This window comes from Archocentrus centrarchus, unplaced genomic scaffold, assembly GCF_007364275.1.
Source record: "Archocentrus centrarchus isolate MPI-CPG fArcCen1 unplaced genomic scaffold, fArcCen1 scaffold_24_ctg1, whole genome shotgun sequence".
Lineage (NCBI taxonomy): Eukaryota > Metazoa > Chordata > Actinopteri > Cichliformes > Cichlidae > Archocentrus > Archocentrus centrarchus.
Genome location: NW_022060254.1, coordinates 158,703 through 176,906, shown reverse-complemented (window position 1 = coordinate 176,906; position 18,204 = coordinate 158,703). Strand labels below are relative to the sequence as shown.

The 18,204-nt window shown below is 40.6% G+C and overlaps 1 protein-coding gene across 1 annotated transcript in view; it reads left to right on the top strand.

Annotated features, from left to right (window-relative positions):
- Positions 1 to 18,204, top strand: part of LOC115775610 (IgGFc-binding protein-like) — a 65,691-nt gene that overhangs the window by 15,881 nt on the left and 31,606 nt on the right. The window contains 23 exon segments of the mRNA XM_030723078.1: positions 1,079 to 1,272; positions 1,362 to 1,503; positions 1,795 to 2,039; positions 2,372 to 2,520; positions 3,119 to 3,247; positions 3,377 to 3,515; positions 3,787 to 3,928; positions 4,169 to 4,365; positions 4,567 to 4,705; positions 4,836 to 4,952; positions 5,337 to 5,461; positions 6,083 to 6,228; positions 6,667 to 6,810; positions 6,940 to 7,047; positions 9,826 to 9,995; positions 10,996 to 11,198; positions 11,736 to 11,880; positions 13,128 to 13,321; positions 13,411 to 13,552; positions 13,844 to 14,088; positions 16,232 to 16,380; positions 16,979 to 17,107; positions 17,237 to 17,375. Coding sequence (XP_030578938.1) covers positions 1,079 to 1,272; positions 1,362 to 1,503; positions 1,795 to 2,039; positions 2,372 to 2,520; positions 3,119 to 3,247; positions 3,377 to 3,515; positions 3,787 to 3,928; positions 4,169 to 4,365; positions 4,567 to 4,705; positions 4,836 to 4,952; positions 5,337 to 5,461; positions 6,083 to 6,228; positions 6,667 to 6,810; positions 6,940 to 7,047; positions 9,826 to 9,995; positions 10,996 to 11,198; positions 11,736 to 11,880; positions 13,128 to 13,321; positions 13,411 to 13,552; positions 13,844 to 14,088; positions 16,232 to 16,380; positions 16,979 to 17,107; positions 17,237 to 17,375 — 3,632 coding nt within the window.

The window sequence follows — 18,204 nt, the reverse complement described above, 5'->3', positions numbered from 1 at the left end:
GTGGGTTATAGTGTGAAGTGCTTTATATGACTAGAGTACACAAGAAATGTAGTAAATAACTGCAGTTATTTCTTTATAACATGAATGCAGTCTTGAAGAACAGATCATTTAGCTGCATTCTGCAGTTTAAAAGACATGTACAACTGAATATCATCTGCGTAGCAATGGTATGTGATGCCTTCAAAGTTGTTAAGGATGTGTCCAAGTGGAAGCATGTATAGAGCAAACAGGATTGGTCCCAGGGCTGAGCCTTGGGGCACACCACAAGATAGGGTAGCAGTGGAGGACATAAAATTAGTGGAAGCAACTAAGAAGCTCCTCTGAGTCAGATAAGAAGACAACCATTCAAGAGCTGACCCAGAGATACCAACACAAGTTCTAAGTCTCTCATTCAGGATACCATGATCAATAGTATCAAAGGCAGCTGAGAGATCCAAAAGTACAAGAAGTGAATATTCACTTGCATCTCTACGTGTTAAAATATCATTTGAAGGTTTAAGAGGAGCAGTTTCAGTTGAGTGCATCTGGCAAAACCCAGACTGAAATTGATCTAAAATATTATGAGCAGTTAAAATTTCTATTAGCCGGTTGGCCACCACTTTTTTAAAAATTTTGGAGATGAAAGGCAGTTTTGAAATTGGCCTAAAATTCTGAAGGAGGGAAGGGTGAGTCAATATTTGAAGAGTGACATGTTTGTAAGATGGACAACACTCAGATCAGCAAAAAAGTCTTCCTGGGGCAGAGTTTGTTGTACCCGGCACCACTTGTTTGTTCAGGAAATGGTATCTGCTCAGGATCTGGTAATCTTCATTCTTTCTGCACGTTCAGAAACATGGGTCGGTTGTGTAAGTGTCAACATGAGAAACTATGTGCTGTTTCATTTATAGTTCAGCCAACAACTCCTCTGCCACCAGTAACAACCCCTGGACCAACTACACCTAAACCAAGTACATCCAAGCCACCAAGTAAGACATGTTTTATCAGATGTTTTTTCAGTGACATTTCACTCAAGAACTTGTGAACTTTTTCTTTTCCATTCCTGCTCATATTTATGTTGCATCATATTCTTTCTCCACAGACCCCTGCCCTCCTAACGCAGAGTATATTGAGTGTGGTCCAGCTTGTATTCCCACCTGTATGGAACCCTCCACCAACTGTTCTGGCTCCTGTATCAGTGGCTGTTTCTGCAAACCAGGCTTTGTCTTCAAAGGAAGTCGTTGTGTGCCACTGGAAAAATGTGGCTGTTTAGATGACCAAAATAACTATTATGAGGTCAGATATCCTAGTTAGTACTGTATACTGTGTACATTTTCTGACTTATAGTATACATTCTCAGTATTGACTGTGTTCATTTTATCCAGCCTGGTGAGGTTGTGTTTGGAGACGGCTGCACAAAGCTGTGTCACTGTGCAGGGAACTACACTTTGGAATGTGTTGACAATTCCTGCGATCCCACTGAAGAGTGTCGAGAGATTAATGGTGTTGCAGGCTGTTATCCTAAAGGTAATAATAATGTCTGATAACTTATCAAAGAATTTGTATTGGAACTTGTACCTTTAATATGTGTAATTTGAGCAATGGATGGTCTAGTCACACCTGAAGACAACAGTTTTTGGAGCTGTGCTTAAACATGATTCAACAAATACTGTGTAATAAATTAAATCTAAATACATTACGTTATGAAGTTGTAAGTTGATAGTTTCCAGCGGTGAGATTAATACACCCTGTAAATTACTTAATTGAATGTCTGAAATATTTGGAAAAAAAAATTGCTCACTTACAGTTTCCCCTCAGGTACATCCACTTGCATAGCATCTGGTGATCCACACTACACCACTTTTGACAAACGCAATTACAACTTCATGGGCAACTGCAGCTATCTGATGTCTAGTCCATGCAATGACACAAGTGTGCCATACTTTGAGGTCCATGCTGACAATGAAAATCGGTATAACACGCCAACCGTCTCATATGTGAAGGCTGTCCATGTATATGCACACATGATGAAGATCTCCATTCTCAAAGGTGGCACTGTGCAGGTAAGAAATGGGAGGAGGAACCCTCATATTCTGCATGTATTCCTGTTTTGCAGTTCAAAAACAGTCACACTCTTAGAAATTTCTCTCCCCAACCAGTTACAGCAGGTCATTTCAGCACTGATTTAATTTGAAAATTATATGAATATAACATATAAAATGATAAAAATAAAAAAAAGTTCTTATTGTGTATGGATAAATGGGAGAAATAAACAGGCTTTCCAATGGTATAAGGTCTATTGCTGTTTTTGCATTGTTAGAACAAAGTATGAAAGACAAATTTCATTACTTTTTTGGTGCTAAATTTATTAATCATCCCTTCTTTTCACATACAGGTTAATGGGACCAATGTCAACCTGCCACTCTCCCCGGCCCCTGGTGTTTCTGTGTTCAAGTCAGGAAAACACTACACTGTCTCCATGAACTTCGGTGTGACTGTTCGCTATGATGGAAACCACTTCATGGACATCAAAGTGATCAAAGAGTGAGTGAAGACCAAAGTCATGTTTTCATTATGAAGAAAAATTCTCTGAATAACTACTTGTCCAGAAATCCACATCCATACTAACGGGACTAAAAACATATTTGGACTTTTGATGTAAACTGAACATGACTCTTTCGTGTGTAGGCAGTAATAAGGTGCTAAAAGGCAGAACTGAATGGCACAGCAGCTGCTAGCATAGAGAATATCAGCAGATATTGAAAGTGTTTTTGTTTTTATCCACATGGGAATGTGACAAGTCGTGGAAACATAGGTAATGACAAATTTACCAATCTATCATCTGATGTGGATGTGTGATCTTTTCAAAAGCCTCCATTCCTGCCTGTCCACACTCAATCCAATCCAAGACTTTTCAGTCTAAAACGGAGTCAACAGAATTTCCAGTCTCAGAAGTGCAATAATGTTGGAACTGTGCAGATGCTCGGCACAAGTTATTAGATTCTCATTTTAGTGTGAGGTTCAGCCTAATGTTGAAAATGAAGCAGCATTTGGCTGGAATTAAAACAAGTTGCAAGGCTGAATGAATTGTTACTCTTGCTTCCACAAAACTGTGACGTGCTCATTTTCCTGTAATCTGCAGCTATCAGAACAAGCTGTGTGGACTGTGTGGCGACTATGATGGAAATACTAAAGATGACTTCCGCAAACCAGATGGAAGCTTGGCTGCCAATGCCAATGACTTTGGACACAGTTGGAACACGGATCCCGAGTAAGAATTACATAAGATACAAGCGTGTACCAACACTTCAAATCCTTTTTTTCCTTTTAGAAATGTTCTCATTATATGCACCACTGACAAAAAGACAACATTTTTTATGCTGAACATTTGTCTTGACAGATGTAATAAGAAACCCAACACTACCATCCCCGGGTGTGATGAAGAAGACCGGGAACTGTATGAAAGCTCTGGTTATTGTGGCATTCTGCTGGACAAAAATGGCCCTTTTTCTGTGTGCCACCCAAAAGTCAACCCCAATGTATGTACATGTAGATTAGTACATAGAGTATAGTACAGTATAGTGAATTTATGTATGTAAATGTGTGAACACAATGCACCAACTTAATGATAAAGGTGTATTAAATGAAAGACTAGCTTCTGTTGACACATCATAAGTTATTGTATGTATTGAGCTTGATTGTAGAAATATGGGTAACAGATATGAATGTGAAGCACATCTTTTGAATTTCTGCTTTTAGTTGGTGCATCGTAATATTAAGCATCATAACAAACTAATGTTTTGTTCTCAGAATTACTTCAAGGACTGTGTCTTTGACTTGTGTGAGCTGGATGGAGCCAAGCCCATTTTGTGTGAAGCCATTGAAGCCTATGTCAATGAATGCCAAGACCGTGGGGTCAGCATTGGACAATGGAGGAATGAAACTTTCTGCCGTGAGTGCTGGAAGGACAAATGATCTAATTTAGTCCTGTATTCATAAAACATCTTTAGCTAAAAACAATCTTGGCTGAGCAGTTGGGACAAAATCACACAAAAAGCTTTATGTCAGTTCAAAAATGATCTTTAAGTATTCTTGTGAAAAGCTGTCATTCCGCATCACTAGACTCTCTTAATATTTCCAGCACATACTTTTATTCCCTGTCACTAACTTCAGCCTTTTGTGGTCTCCTTAGCACTAAGCTGCCCCCCCAACAGCCACTACGAACCCTGTGCAGATCCTTGTCAGGAGACATGTTTTGGAAGCCCCCCCTCCTGCGCTGGTCCGTGCTCTGAGGCCTGTGTGTGTGATCCCAGCTACGTCCTGAGTGCTGGCAAGTGCATCAAGGAGGACTCGTGTGGCTGCAAGCACTCGAACGGTCAATATTATGAGGTACAGTCTGATAGACCAGCAGTGCATGATTTATGTGTGTCAGGTCACTTTTACTTATGTGGGCAAATGCCACAAAATTCCAAAAGAAAACTGTCATGTGTTTATGCGCTCTCCAAAACAACACTTTCATGCATAAAATAATTACAAACAATCAACTGTGTGCACTATGCTGAACTGTCACTTTTGTTGTGCATCTCTCAGCCTGGAGAGGAGTTTTTTGAGGAAGACTGCAAGCAAAAGTGTTGGTGTGATGCTGCCGGCATTACCTGTGAACCCTCGGAATGTCCCCCGATGCACGAATGTAAACTCCAGGATGGAGAGCTGGGCTGCTATCCCACTGGTATGTTTGTATTTTTAGATCCAAAATGAGTAAAGCTAGTAAAGCTAGAATAATTGTTTTACAGTGAGTTCAGCTGTGCTTTAGTCTTGTGATCCTGATGAATCCAGGCTCTTTGTTCCCTTTTTCTCAGGCTCCCAGGACTGTGTAGTCTCTGGGGATCCTCACTACAACACATTTGACAAGAAGTACTACAGTTTCATGGGAACTTGTACTTACACGCTGGCCAGAACCTGTAGGAATAGTACAGGTATGCACACATTTTTCATTGGTTTCTCTTTGTATTTTTTTTCTATTTTTGAAATACTTGCCACACCAAACCCACAGATCAGTTGACATTTAAATGAGTTAAATGAGTATCATCCATTCATTACCATGATCAGTTCACTACAATTACAGGACAGGTTCAAACAACCATAGAACATTAGTCTGCTCCAGTCAACATTTGTACACTGAATCATCAGGAAGCATGACACATATTGTTTCATTCACACATTTGCTGAAAGAAGAAAACACTGAATGTCAATGGTGCTTTGTATGCTAATGTAAAGAACAGAATATGCTAATATCTGCCAATACTCACTTCTAATATAAACACACAATATTTCTGATTGCTGTGGTGTTCCCTGTGCAGGTCCTTGGTTCTCTGTGGAGGGAAAGAATGAGGAGAGAGGAGTTGCAGGAGTGTCATACCTGAGAAAACTATATGTGACAGTGAATGGAATCACTGTGATCCTGATGAAGGCCAGGAGAACACTGGTCAGTATATAAAATCAATTACTTCCATTATCTGTTATAGTTTCTGTGTTTCGGCAAAACGTGTGCCTATACACGTGCCACACACGCCAGCTGTATCATCACCATGTATGTCTTAATCCGGTGTGAAATCCTACTGAAATGACAGAGCTGTGCAAAAGTCTTGATCTGTCCCTCATGTCTTCCAAGCCAGACTTTCTTGTAATTTTGAAAGTGGTCTTAAGCAATAGTTCTGCAGGCTTCCTGAGGGTCTTTCAACGTTTTTGAGGACACAAGCTGCTTTTTCACTCATTTTCAGTCCAGTTATTGAGCCTCACCATTTTCAGAGGAGTGTTTTTGTCTCTTTCTTTGTTAAGCTTCTTAACACTGATCTATGAAGCTTTGTTAAAAACATAAGAAGCCCTAACTCAAGGGATGAACTAGTGTTGTGTCTATGTATAACGGGCGAGTCCTTGAATTGAATTGAACAACTTAACAAAGAACTAATCTGAAACAGTGACAGACTCAGACAGAAATAGATCCACACTCTTCCTCCAGTTTTACTCACTAAGCTGTCCACAAATCAGAGGTTTACACCATCTGTTTAATGTCTTTCTATCATCTTTTTCTTCATCACTAAATCAGGTGAATGGACAACGGGTGGCTCTCCCCCACTCCCCCTCTCCTCTCATGTCGGTTAGTCTTGCTGGTCAGTTCATCACCCTTCAAACATCTTTTGGCGTGAAGGTGCGTTGGGATGGAAACCATTATGCCCAGATCTCAGTTCCCAGGTTGGTATAGAGGTTTGTTTGAACTGCATTGACATTTTAGGAAGCTCCTTGTTTACTTATATATCGGCAATGCTCTTTTTATTTGAAAAGTGGCATCACATGTGCATAAAATACAGCTGAGCCCTGTTTCCATCATTTTTTTTTGACTCCAAATGCAACTATGACATAATGATCTGAAAAGAATCTGACAGATAATTCGATCTGAACTGCTGAATGTCACGAGCTATTTTATGTCTGTTGTGAAAAGTTCTTGAAACAATAGCAACTGTCCATTTGTGCAAGTTGCAATTCAAAGATGGTGGAGTTATGCTACTTTTACCAAACAGTGATGATGCCCTGGCCTACTGCATCAGAGATTCTTGCATTCTCTTCAGTCTTTTCTAGAGTGACATTAAAGGGCTAAACAACACCTTGTAAATATTGTCTTTGTCCCTCCAGCTCCTACTTTGACCAGATGTGTGGCCTTTGCGGTGACTATGATGGGAACCCAGACAATGACTTTACTAAACCCGATGGCACCGTGGTAGGCAATGCCAATGATTTTGGGAACAGCTGGCAGACAGAAGAAGATGAAGATGACTTGTGAGCTCAAACACATGTATCTCTTTGTGTCTCTCATTTCCTATGGTTCCGTCTTTTGTTAACCTACTGTCGGAGTCTCTCTGACGTATTGAAGGGAATGCCACTGTGTTTTGTGTTTGTATTGATCAGCTGCACCCCAGGAACAAAGCCTGACCCGGACTGCGACCCCGACTTGGAGGCTGAAGTAGTAAAACCAGACAAATGTGGTAAAATTACAGACCCTGCTGGACCCTTCCGGTAAGAATCTAGAACTCATGTGCTTTGGGTTATTGATCTGCTTAAACTGTTGAGATTCCTGGGTTTTTACAACTTTTTAGGGCCCGAGCGCAACCTGTGCGAAGGCCCTATTGTAATTGCTTTGGACATTCAAACAAATGAATTGCTTTTTTTTTGAGGGCCTAAACATGCTCAAAAACTCTTGAAATTTTGCACACGTCAGGTCTGGTGAAAATTTAAGTATTTTAATGGTTTCAGGCATGGCCCTTTCAAAATGGCTCTACAGCGCCACCTTTAGTTCAATTCCCTCTGCTGTGTTTCACGTACTGTACATGTATGAAATTTGGTACACATATGTAACATGTCCAGACGAACAAAAAAGACCACACGGTCCAATGGCCTAAACCCAACAGGAAGTCCGGCATTTTGAATTAAATGGTTGATTTTAGCCATTTTCTGCCCTTATACTTTCTCTAATAACTCAGAGGTTTTGGATGTTATCAACTTCATATTTGTTTTGTCTTGTCTACACAGCAGGGGGAATCTAAATTTCAAAAATGGTGAGTTTTCACCAGAGGGCGTGGCCGTGACACCACAGTCAAGTTTGATCATTCGCCAGGAAAATTTGATTGCCTCTCGTTCAAACCTGCATTATCCAATCTGGATCAAACTTCCGCAGTAGGATGACGGTCCGCCCCTGAACCCATACATATGATAATATTTACTGACAGTCGCAGTGCCACCTAGTGGGTACAGGAAATGTCATGTTTGACACTTTGAGGTACAGCTCCAAGGTAGTTGAGCAGAACCATCTCAAATTTCCCCTGAAAATCCTTAAGGAGTTGGCCTTACATTGTTTTCTTACATTGCTTTTTTTTTTGAAGACAAAAATGGCAGTAACCCAAAGCCACATTGCCCAATCTGCGTCAAACTTTAGTGGTTTGATAAGCCTCCTGCCCTGAACATGATATGCATAAAGTCCCTAAACGTTAGAGCGCCACCTATCATGAAATACCATGTTTTTTGCGCCCCGGAGCTACATTTTATCTACATATCTGAAATTGTGCAGGCTCATGTAACATCCTAAGACGTACAAAAATGTCTCTTGGACCCATACTCGAAACCCTACAGGAAGTCAGTCCTCCTAGGGCATTTCACCCAGTGAGACCAAAATGGCTCCAGATCATCTAGACAAGTAGCCCATCAAAAGTTATTCATGGTTTTGTAGAATATTCAACGGCCTTGTCACACCAGGCCGATGAAGTTGGCCTTCCTTTTTCTCCCTTGCCACAAAATTTTTTGGGCACTCGTTCGCACATGCTTGGCCCGATCAGCCTAAAAATGTAATCACTCATGTACACACTCAGGCTGAACCCATAACTACGGATTCAAGGCTATAGATGCAAGAGCGCCCCCTACAGAAACAAATGAAAATTTGTATACAATCCACAAAATTAGTTTCTGTGAAATGCATGAAAATTTGTTTCAAGATGCTTGACATCATCCTGATCAAAAAAAGTAAATGAGACCCATGCTCTATTTTGCACGATACAGCCGTGACCACACCCCAAATACTGCATTGGGTTTATATGGAAAGCAAAAGATTTAGTTTCACAGAAATGTATGAAATTGGTTACAGACATTCTGCACACCATCACAATCAAAAAACCTCCGAGTGCGCCACTGGTCACGGGTCCACATGCGTCGGGTGCGAGGGCCCGATCATCACCGCTTGCGGTTTTAATTAATTAATTTTTTTTGCCAACCTTGAAAAACCCCTTGAGATAGATGGTAAAATGCCCGGAAAAAACATCAAGCTGACCTGTAAAATAATTTTGAGCAGGGGAGCAAATGAAGTCACACCAGCAGACTGACAGTTTAGAGATGTGGGCTTTTGAGGTTACCCTGAGTTATTTCAACAGAGTGAAGTTAGTCTGTGCTAGATTTGAATGACTTAAGTTCATCAAACTTAAGTCTTTCAAATCCCACCCCTCCCCTGTTACCACAGGTGTGCCTCAGGGTTTTGACCTGGGGCCCCTCCTCTTTATTACTTATCTTCTTCCCCTTGGCAATATCTTTGGTTAATTTAGTATTCATTTTCCCTGCTTCCTAACTCATCACTCCCTCCCTCCTCCCTCACCACCTGGTTGTCTGAAATGAAATCTTGGTTGTTGTTGTTTTGTTTTTTTTTATTATTATTATTCTGTAAAGTGTCCTTGGGTGTTTGAAATGCGCTTACAAATAAAATGTATTATTATTTTTATTGTGCTTCCTGAATATAGAAAATGCTTTTTTCAACAAAAATGACAAATAGATGATAGAAAAGTTATTTTCTAGGTAGATTTTTATTACACAGACCCAGAGGTCAGAGGTCGGGTCAATTTCAAATTCATTCTGCAGCATAATGATGAATCCAAAGCAAACCAAGTCTTACCACTTGACAGCTATCTTGGCCTCTAGACACTTATTCCAATGTTCTCATTTTAATGAATTGGGAAGAGAGCCTCAGCATTCATCTGTGATTAAAAGAACATAAAATCTTTGAAATCACCAGTTGAAAGTCATTGAAAATGACTATGTTCCAAAATTGGGTCTAAATATATATATATATATATATATATATATATATATATATATATATATATATATATATATATATATATATATATATATATATATATATATATATATATATATATATATATATATATATTTATATATGCTTGATGGATAAATTCATGGACTGTGCATAGGGGCCTTATCCTCCCTAAACTGACTGAGGGTTTTTCTCTGTTTCAGGGAGTGTGTCAATGTAGTTAATCCCACGCCATTCTTCCAAAGCTGTGTGTATGACATGTGTCAGTTCAATGGCCAGCAGCACGTGCTGTGTGACCAGCTCCAGGCCTACACTGACGCATGCCAGAGTGCTGGAGCCAAAGTCTACCATTGGAGGACTCCTGACTTCTGCCGTAAGTTCTCACTAGTTTAATAAGATGAACCTTCTTTTTTGGAAGAGGATTATTTGTTGTCTTTGTTTCGGCATCAGGTATGCTTTGTAAACACCATAAACTGTATCTAAAAGATAGACATAGTCACTGTGACCTCACCTAGGCTTGCCAAAGCTTCATTCTTTGGAAATTGTCTTCATGTAACTAAAACATTTTACACCCTGCTCCACAAAATTGTAATTTACGTTTATAATCCTAAGTAAGTACCTAAGTAAGTAGGAGAAGTTAGAATACCCAATAATGCAGTGCACACTCCTGATCCTGCTGCGTTAATGTGTGAACAACGCAGGAAATATTGTCTGTCCTTTTCCATTGAGTGCTTTTATGGTAAAATATTTTTTTCCCTCTAAAACTGCCGAAAGCTTCCCCCCTTTTCTTAAAGTATATACAACCATACATTTTTAGGCAGAGAAAATTCCACCCCAAAAGTGACATGTAAAGTTTGGGAACTTGCACCATATGTGGTGGGCTGTATCATGATGTATAAAATAAGTTTCCTTGCACTTCCTTTGACAACAAATGTGTATGTTTTTGGCTAATTCTAATTCTCAGATGTCTGTGGCATCTTTAAGACTAGATATTTATAGTTTTAAAAACAATTGGTAAATGAAATGTTTTGGTTCTGTGGGATGATGACAGATGATAAATTAGAATTTGAAAATCTAAAGTGCTTTTAGAGAATAAGATGGAATAGACAATGGCTAAATTAGAAATGGGTGACTTCACCTTAAACTGGTATTACTGGAACAGAAGAAAGCCCAACATTCATGTCATCCTACCTACATCCTAATGTTTATCCTTTCATTTATGTCTTAATTCTAGTATCTGTTCCTCTCTATCCTGCCCTTTGTTTGATTCATCCTAGTGCCCCTCCATAATCAATGAATCGCTCCTCTTCTACTTTGCCCTTTGTCTACTGTTGTTCCCTCTCACTATTTTATATCCCCGTTTGTCCAAACAGCCCTGGCCTGTCCTCCCAACAGCTCCTACTCCCTGTGCGTGAGTTCATGTCCTGAGACATGTCTTGGTGTGGTCGGACCACATGGCTGTGAGGACGTCTGTGTGGAGGGTTGCGAGTGTAACCCTGGCTTCATTCTCAGCGACGCCAAATGTGTGGCACTGAGAGACTGTGGCTGTGTGGACACTAGTGGAACCTATCATCCTGTAAGTGCAACCAGCCTTCAAGCAATTTAAAACCACATTCCATTTATTCTTAAAATGTGCTAACCTCACTTTATCATGAGGTTTACATCTGATATAAAATAAAGTTGGTCTGAATTTCATCAAAAGTTTAGTTGATATTACAAAATATGGCCAGAGTCAACTGGACAGTTGTTCAGTTTCATTTATATAGTGCCACTTCACAAGCACAGTCATTGAAGAGCATAGAGACACACACACACACACACACACGCACACGCACGCATGCACGCACGCACGCACACACACACACACACACACACCCCAGTACAAAGGAGATCCACACTCACCTAAATTAAAGGTGGACACACTGCAGTTGGCACAAACCTGTCAATGTTACAACAAGGGTTTTTAGTGGCAACTTATTCATTTAGAGAAATTATGTATATTGTAATGCATTGCACCTGACTTTAAAAGACCTTGGAGTTATAGTGTGGGTTAGTCTGAGTATTACATGACAGTATTTCTGATTATTTTTTGCATTGTCTGTATGTTTGTCAGTTGGGTGATGACTGGTACTTGGAGGGTTGTGAGCAAAAGTGTATGTGTCACAGTGGAGGTCTGATACAGTGTCATAACACCAGCTGTAACCCAGCCACTGAGAGCTGCCAACTACACGATGGAGAATATGAATGCCGCCCTCTGGGTATGTTAATCACACAACCTCACACACACCTGAAGGTTATATTCTATTAAACACATATGAGGTTTGTGTGAATTATCTATCTTATACAGTGAATCCAAAGTCTGTCCATCCATGTGCCCATCAGCGAGTGAGTGAGTGTGACACAAAAAGGTCTGCATGAATGGGTGAATGTGGGTTATAGTGTGAAGTGCTTTATATGACTAGAGTACACAAGAAATGTAGTAAATAACTGCAGTTATTTCTTTATAACATGAACGCAGTCTTGAAGAACAGATCATTTAGCTGCATTCTGCAGTTTAAAAGACATGTACAACTGAATATCATCTGCGTAGCAATGGTATGTGATGCCTTCAAAGTTGTTAAGGATGTGTCCAAGTGGAAGCATGTATAGAGCAAACAGGATTGGTCCCAGGGCTGAGCCTTGGGGCACACCACAAGATAGGGTAGCAGTGGAGGACATAAAATTAGTGGAAGCAACTAAGAAGCTCCTCTGAGTCAGATAAGAAGACAACCATTCAAGAGCTGACCCAGAGATACCAACACAAGTTCTAAGTCTCTCATTCAGGATACCATGATCAATAGTATCAAAGGCAGCTGAGAGATCCAAAAGTACAAGAAGTGAATATTCACTTGCATCTCTACGCGTTAAAATATCATTTGAAGCTTTAAGAGGAGCAGTTTCAGTTGAGTGCATCTGGCAAAACCCAGACTGAAATTGATCTAAAATATTATGAGCAGTTAAAATTTCTATTAGCCGATTGGCCACCACTTTTTAAAAATTTTGGAGATGAAAGGCAGTTTTGAAATTGGCCTAAAATTCTGAAGGAGGGAAGGGTGAGTCAATATTTGAAGAGTGACATGTTTGTAAGATGGACAACACTCAGATCAGCAAAAAAGTCTTCCTGGGGCAGAATTTGTTGTACCCGGCACCACTTGTTTGTTCAGGAAATGGTATCTGCTCAGGATCTGGTAATCTTCATTCTTTCTGCACGTTCAGAAACATGGGTCGGTTGTGTAAGTGTCAACATGAGAAACTATGTGCTGTTTCATTTATAGTTCAGCCAACAACTCCTCTGCCACCAGTAACAACCCCTGGACCAACTACACCTAAACCAAGTACATCCAAGCCACCAAGTAAGACATGTTTTATCAGATGTTTTTTCAGTGACATTTCACTCAAGAACTTGTGAACTTTTTCTTTTCCATTCCTGCTCATATTTATGTTGCATCATATTCTTTCTCCACAGACCCCTGCCCTCCTAACGCAGAGTATATTGAGTGTGGTCCAGCTTGTATTCCCACCTGTATGGAACCCTCCACCAACTGTTCTGGCTCCTGTATCAGTGGCTGTTTCTGCAAACCAGGCTTTGTCTTCAAAGGAAGTCGTTGTGTGCCACTGGAAAAATGTGGCTGTTTAGATGACCAAAATAACTATTATGAGGTCAGATATCCTAGTTAGTACTGTATACTGTGTACATTTTCTGACTTATAGTATACATTCTCAGTATTGACTGTGTTCATTTTATCCAGCCTGGTGAGGTTGTGTTTGGAGACGGCTGCACAAAGCTGTGTCACTGTGCAGGGAACTACACTTTGGAATGTGTTGATAATTCCTGCGATCCCACTGAAGAGTGTCGAGAGATTAATGGTGTTGCAGGCTGTTATCCTAAAGGTAATAATAATGTCTGATAACTTATCAAAGAATTTGTATTGGAACTTGTACCTTTAATATGTGTAATTTGAGCAATGGATGGTCTAGTCACACCTGAAGACAACAGTTTTTGGAGCTGTGCTTAAACATGATTCAACAAATACTGTGTAATAAATTAAATCTAAATACATTACGTTATGAAGTTGTAAGTTGATAGTTTCCAGCGGTGAGATTAATACACCCTGTAAATTACTTAATTGAATGTCTGAAATATTTGAAAAAAAAAATTGCTCACTTACAGTTTCCCCTCAGGTACATCCACTTGCATAGCATCTGGTGATCCACACTACACCACTTTTGACAAACGCAATTACAACTTCATGGGCAACTGCAGCTATCTGATGTCTAGTCCATGCAATGACACAAGTGTGCCATACTTTGAGGTCCATGCTGACAATGAAAATCGGTATAACACGCCAACCGTCTCATATGTGAAGGCTGTCCATGTATATGCACACATGATGAAGATCTCCATTCTCAAAGGTGGCACTGTGCAGGTAAGAAATGGGAGGAGGAACCCTCGTATTCTGCATGTATTCCTGTTTTGCAGTTCAAAAACAGTCACACTCTTAGAAATTTCTCTCCCCAACCAGTTACAGCAGGTCGTTTCAGCACTGATTTAATTTGAAAATTATATGAATATAACATATAAAATAATAAAAATAAAAAAAGTTCTTATTGTGTATGGATAAATGTGTGGTGGCTGTAATTAAACCTCTGCTTAAAAAGCCATCACTTGACCCAGCTGTCTTAGCTAATTATAGGCCAATCTTCAACCTTCCTTTTCTCTCAAAGATTCTTGAAAGAGTACTTGTAAAACAGCTAACTGATCATCTGCAGAGGAACGGTTTATTTGAAGAGTTTCAGTCAGGTTTCAGAATTCATCACAGTACAGAAACAGCATTAGTGAAGGTTACAAATGATCTTCTTAGAGCCTCTGACAGTGGACTCATCTCTGTTCTTGTCCTGTTGGACCTCAGTGCAGCTTTTGATACTGTTGACCATAACATTTTATTACAGAGATTAGAGCTTGCTATAGGTATTAAAGGTACTGCACTGCAGTGGTTTGAATCATATTTGTCTCATAGACTCCAATTTGTTTATGTAAATGGGGAGTCTTCTTCACACACTAAGGTTAATTATGGAGTTCCACAGGGTTCTGTGCTAGGACCAATTTTATTTACATTATACATGCTTCCCTTAGGCAGTATTATTAGAAAGCACTGCATCAATTTTCATTGTCATGCAGATGATACTCAGCTTTACCTGTCAATGAAGCCAGATGACACACATCAATTAGTTAAACTGCAGGAATGTCTTAAAGATATTAAGGCCTGGATGACCTCTAATTTCCTGCTTCTAAATTCAGATAAAACTGAAATTCTTGTTCTCGGCCCCACAAATCTTAGAAACATGGTGTCTAACCAGATACTTACTCTGGATGGCATTACTTTGGCCTCCAGTAACACTGTGAGAAATCTTGGAGTCATTTTTGACCAGGATTTGTCCTTCAATGCACATATTAAACAAATATGTAGGACCGCTTTTTTGCATTTGCGCAATATTTCTAAAATTAGAAACATCCTTTCTCAGAGTGATGCTGAAAAGCTAATTCATGCATTTATTACTTCTAGGGTGGACTATTGTAATTCATTATTATCAGGCTGTCCTAAAAGCTCCCTGAAAAGCCTTCAGCTGATCCAAAATGCTGCAGCTAGAGTACTGACAGGGACTAGAAAGAGAGAGCATATTTCTCCCATATTGCCTTCTCTTCATTGGCTCCCTGTTAAATCTAGAATAGAATTTAAAATTCTCCTTCTCACATACAAGGTCCTGAATAATCAGGCCCCATCTTATCTCAAAGACTTCATAGTACCATATCACCCCAACAGAGCACTTCACTCTCAGACTGCTGGCTTACTTGTGGTTCCTCGGATACTTAAGAGTAGAATGGGAGGCAGAGCCTTCAGCTTTCAGGCCCCTCTTCTGTGGAACCAGCTCCCAGCTTGGATTCGGGAGACAGACACCCTCTCTATTTTTAAGATTAGGCTTAAAACTTTCCTTTATGATAAAGCTTATAGTAAGGGCTGGATCAGGTGACCCTGAACCATCCCTTAGTTATGCTGCTATAGGCCTAGTCTGCTGGGGGGTTCACATAATGCACTGTTTCTCATTCACCTTATTTACTTTGTTTATACTCCACTCTGCATTTAATCATTAATTGATATTAATCTCTGGTTCTCTTCCACAGCATGTCTTTCTTTCCCCTCAGCCCAACCGGTCGCGGCAGATGACTGCCCCTCCCTGAGCCTGGTTCTGATGGAGGTTTCTTCCTGTTAAAAGGGAGTTTTTCCTTTCCACTGTTGCCAAGTGCTGCTCATAGGGGGTCGTTTTGACTGTTGTGTTTTCTCTGTATTATTGTAGGGTCTTTACCCACAATACAAAGCACCTTGAGGCGACAGTTTGTTGTGATTTGGCGCTATATAAATAAAATTGAATTGAATTGAATTGAAATAAACAGGCTTTCCAATGGTATAAGGTCTATTGCTGTTTTTGCATTGTTAGAACAAAGTATGAAAGACAAATTTCATTACTTTTTTGGTGCTAAATTTATTAATCATCCCTTCTTTTCGCGTACAGGGTAATGGGACCAATGTCAACCTGCCACTCTCCCCGGCCCCTGGTGTTTCTGTGTTCAAGTCAGGAAAACACTACACTGTCTCCATGAACTTCGGTGTGACTGTTCGCTATGATGGAAACCACTTCATGGACATCAAAGTGATCAAAGAGTGAGTGAAGACCAAAGTCATGTTTTCATTATGAAGAAAAATTCTCTGAATAACTACTTGTCCAGAAATCCACATCCATACTAACGGGACTAAAAACATATTTGGACTTTTGATGTAAACTGAACATGACTCTTTCATGTGTAGGCAGTAATAAGGTGCTAAAAGGCAGAACTGAATGGCACAGCAGCTGCTAGCATAGAGAATATCAGCAGATATTGAAAGTGTTTTTGTTTTTATCCACATGGGAATGTGACAAGTCGTGGAAACATAGGTAATGACAAATTTACCAATCTATCATCTGATGTGGATGTCTGATCTTTTCAAAAGCCTCCATTCCTGCCTGTCCACACTCAATCCAATCCAAGACTTTTCAGTCTAAAACGGAGTCAACAGAATTTCCAGTCTCAGAAGTGCAATAATGTTGGAACTGTGCAGATGCTCGGCACAAGTTATTAGATTCTCATTTTAGTGTGAGGTTCAGCCTAATGTTGAAAATGAAGCAGCATTTGGCTGGAATTAAAACAAGTTGCAAGGCTGAATGAATTGTTACTCTTGCTTCCACAAAACTGTGACGTGCTCATTTTCCTGTAATCTGCAGCTATCAGAACAAACTGTGTGGACTGTGTGGCGACTATGATGGAAATACTAAAGATGACTTCCGCAAACCAGATGGAAGCTTGGCTGCCAATGCCAATGACTTTGGACACAGTTGGAACACGGATCCCGAGTAAGAATTACATAAGATACAAGCGTGTACCAACACTTCAAATCCTTTTTTTCCTTTTAGAAATGTTCTCATTATATGCACCACTGACAAAAAGACAACATTTTTTATGCTGAACATTTGTCTTGACAGATGTAATAAGAAACCCAACACTACCATCCCCGGGTGTGATGAAGAAGACCGGGAACTGTATGAAAGCTCTGGTTATTGTGGCATTCTGCTGGACAAAAATGGCCCTTTTTCTGTGTGCCACCCAAAAGTCAACCCCAATGTATGTACATGTAGATTAGTACATAGAGTATAGTACAGTATAGTGAATTTATGTATGTAAATGTGTGAACACAATGCACCAACTTAATGATAAAGGTGTATTAAATGAAAGACTAGCTTCTGTTGACACCATCCATCCATCCATCCATTTTCTTCCGCTTATCCGGGGCCGGGTCGCGGGGGCAGAAGCCTAAGCAGAGAAGCCCAGGCTTCCCTCTCCCCAGCCACCTCCTCCAGCTCATCCGGAGGGACCCCAAGGCGTTCCCAGGCCAGCCGAGATACATAATCTCTCCAGCGTGTCCTGGGTCTACCACGGGGCCTCTTCCCGGTGGGACATGCCCGGAACACCTCACCCAGGAGGCGGCCAGGAGGCAACCTAATCAGATGCCCGAGCCACCTCAACTGGCTCCTTTCGATGTGGAGGAGCAGCGGCTCTACTCTGAGTCCCTTCCGGATGGCCGCACTCCTCACCTTATCTCTAAGGGAGAGGCCAGCCACCCTTCGAAGGAAACTCATTTCTGCCGCTTGTATTCGCGATCTTATTCTTTCGGTCACTACCCAAAGCTCGTGACCATAGGTGAGGGTAGGAACGTAGATCGACCGGTAAATCGAGAGCTTCGCTTTTACGCTAAGCTCCCTCTTCACCACGACGGACCGGTGCAGCGTCCGCATCACTGCAGAAGCAGCCCCGATCCGCCTGTCGATCTCCCGTTCCCTTCGCCCATCACTCGTGAACAAGACCCCGAGATACTTAAACTCCTCCACTTGAGGCAAGAACTCGTTCCTGAGCCGGAGATGGCACTCCACCCTTTTCCGGCTGAGGACCATGG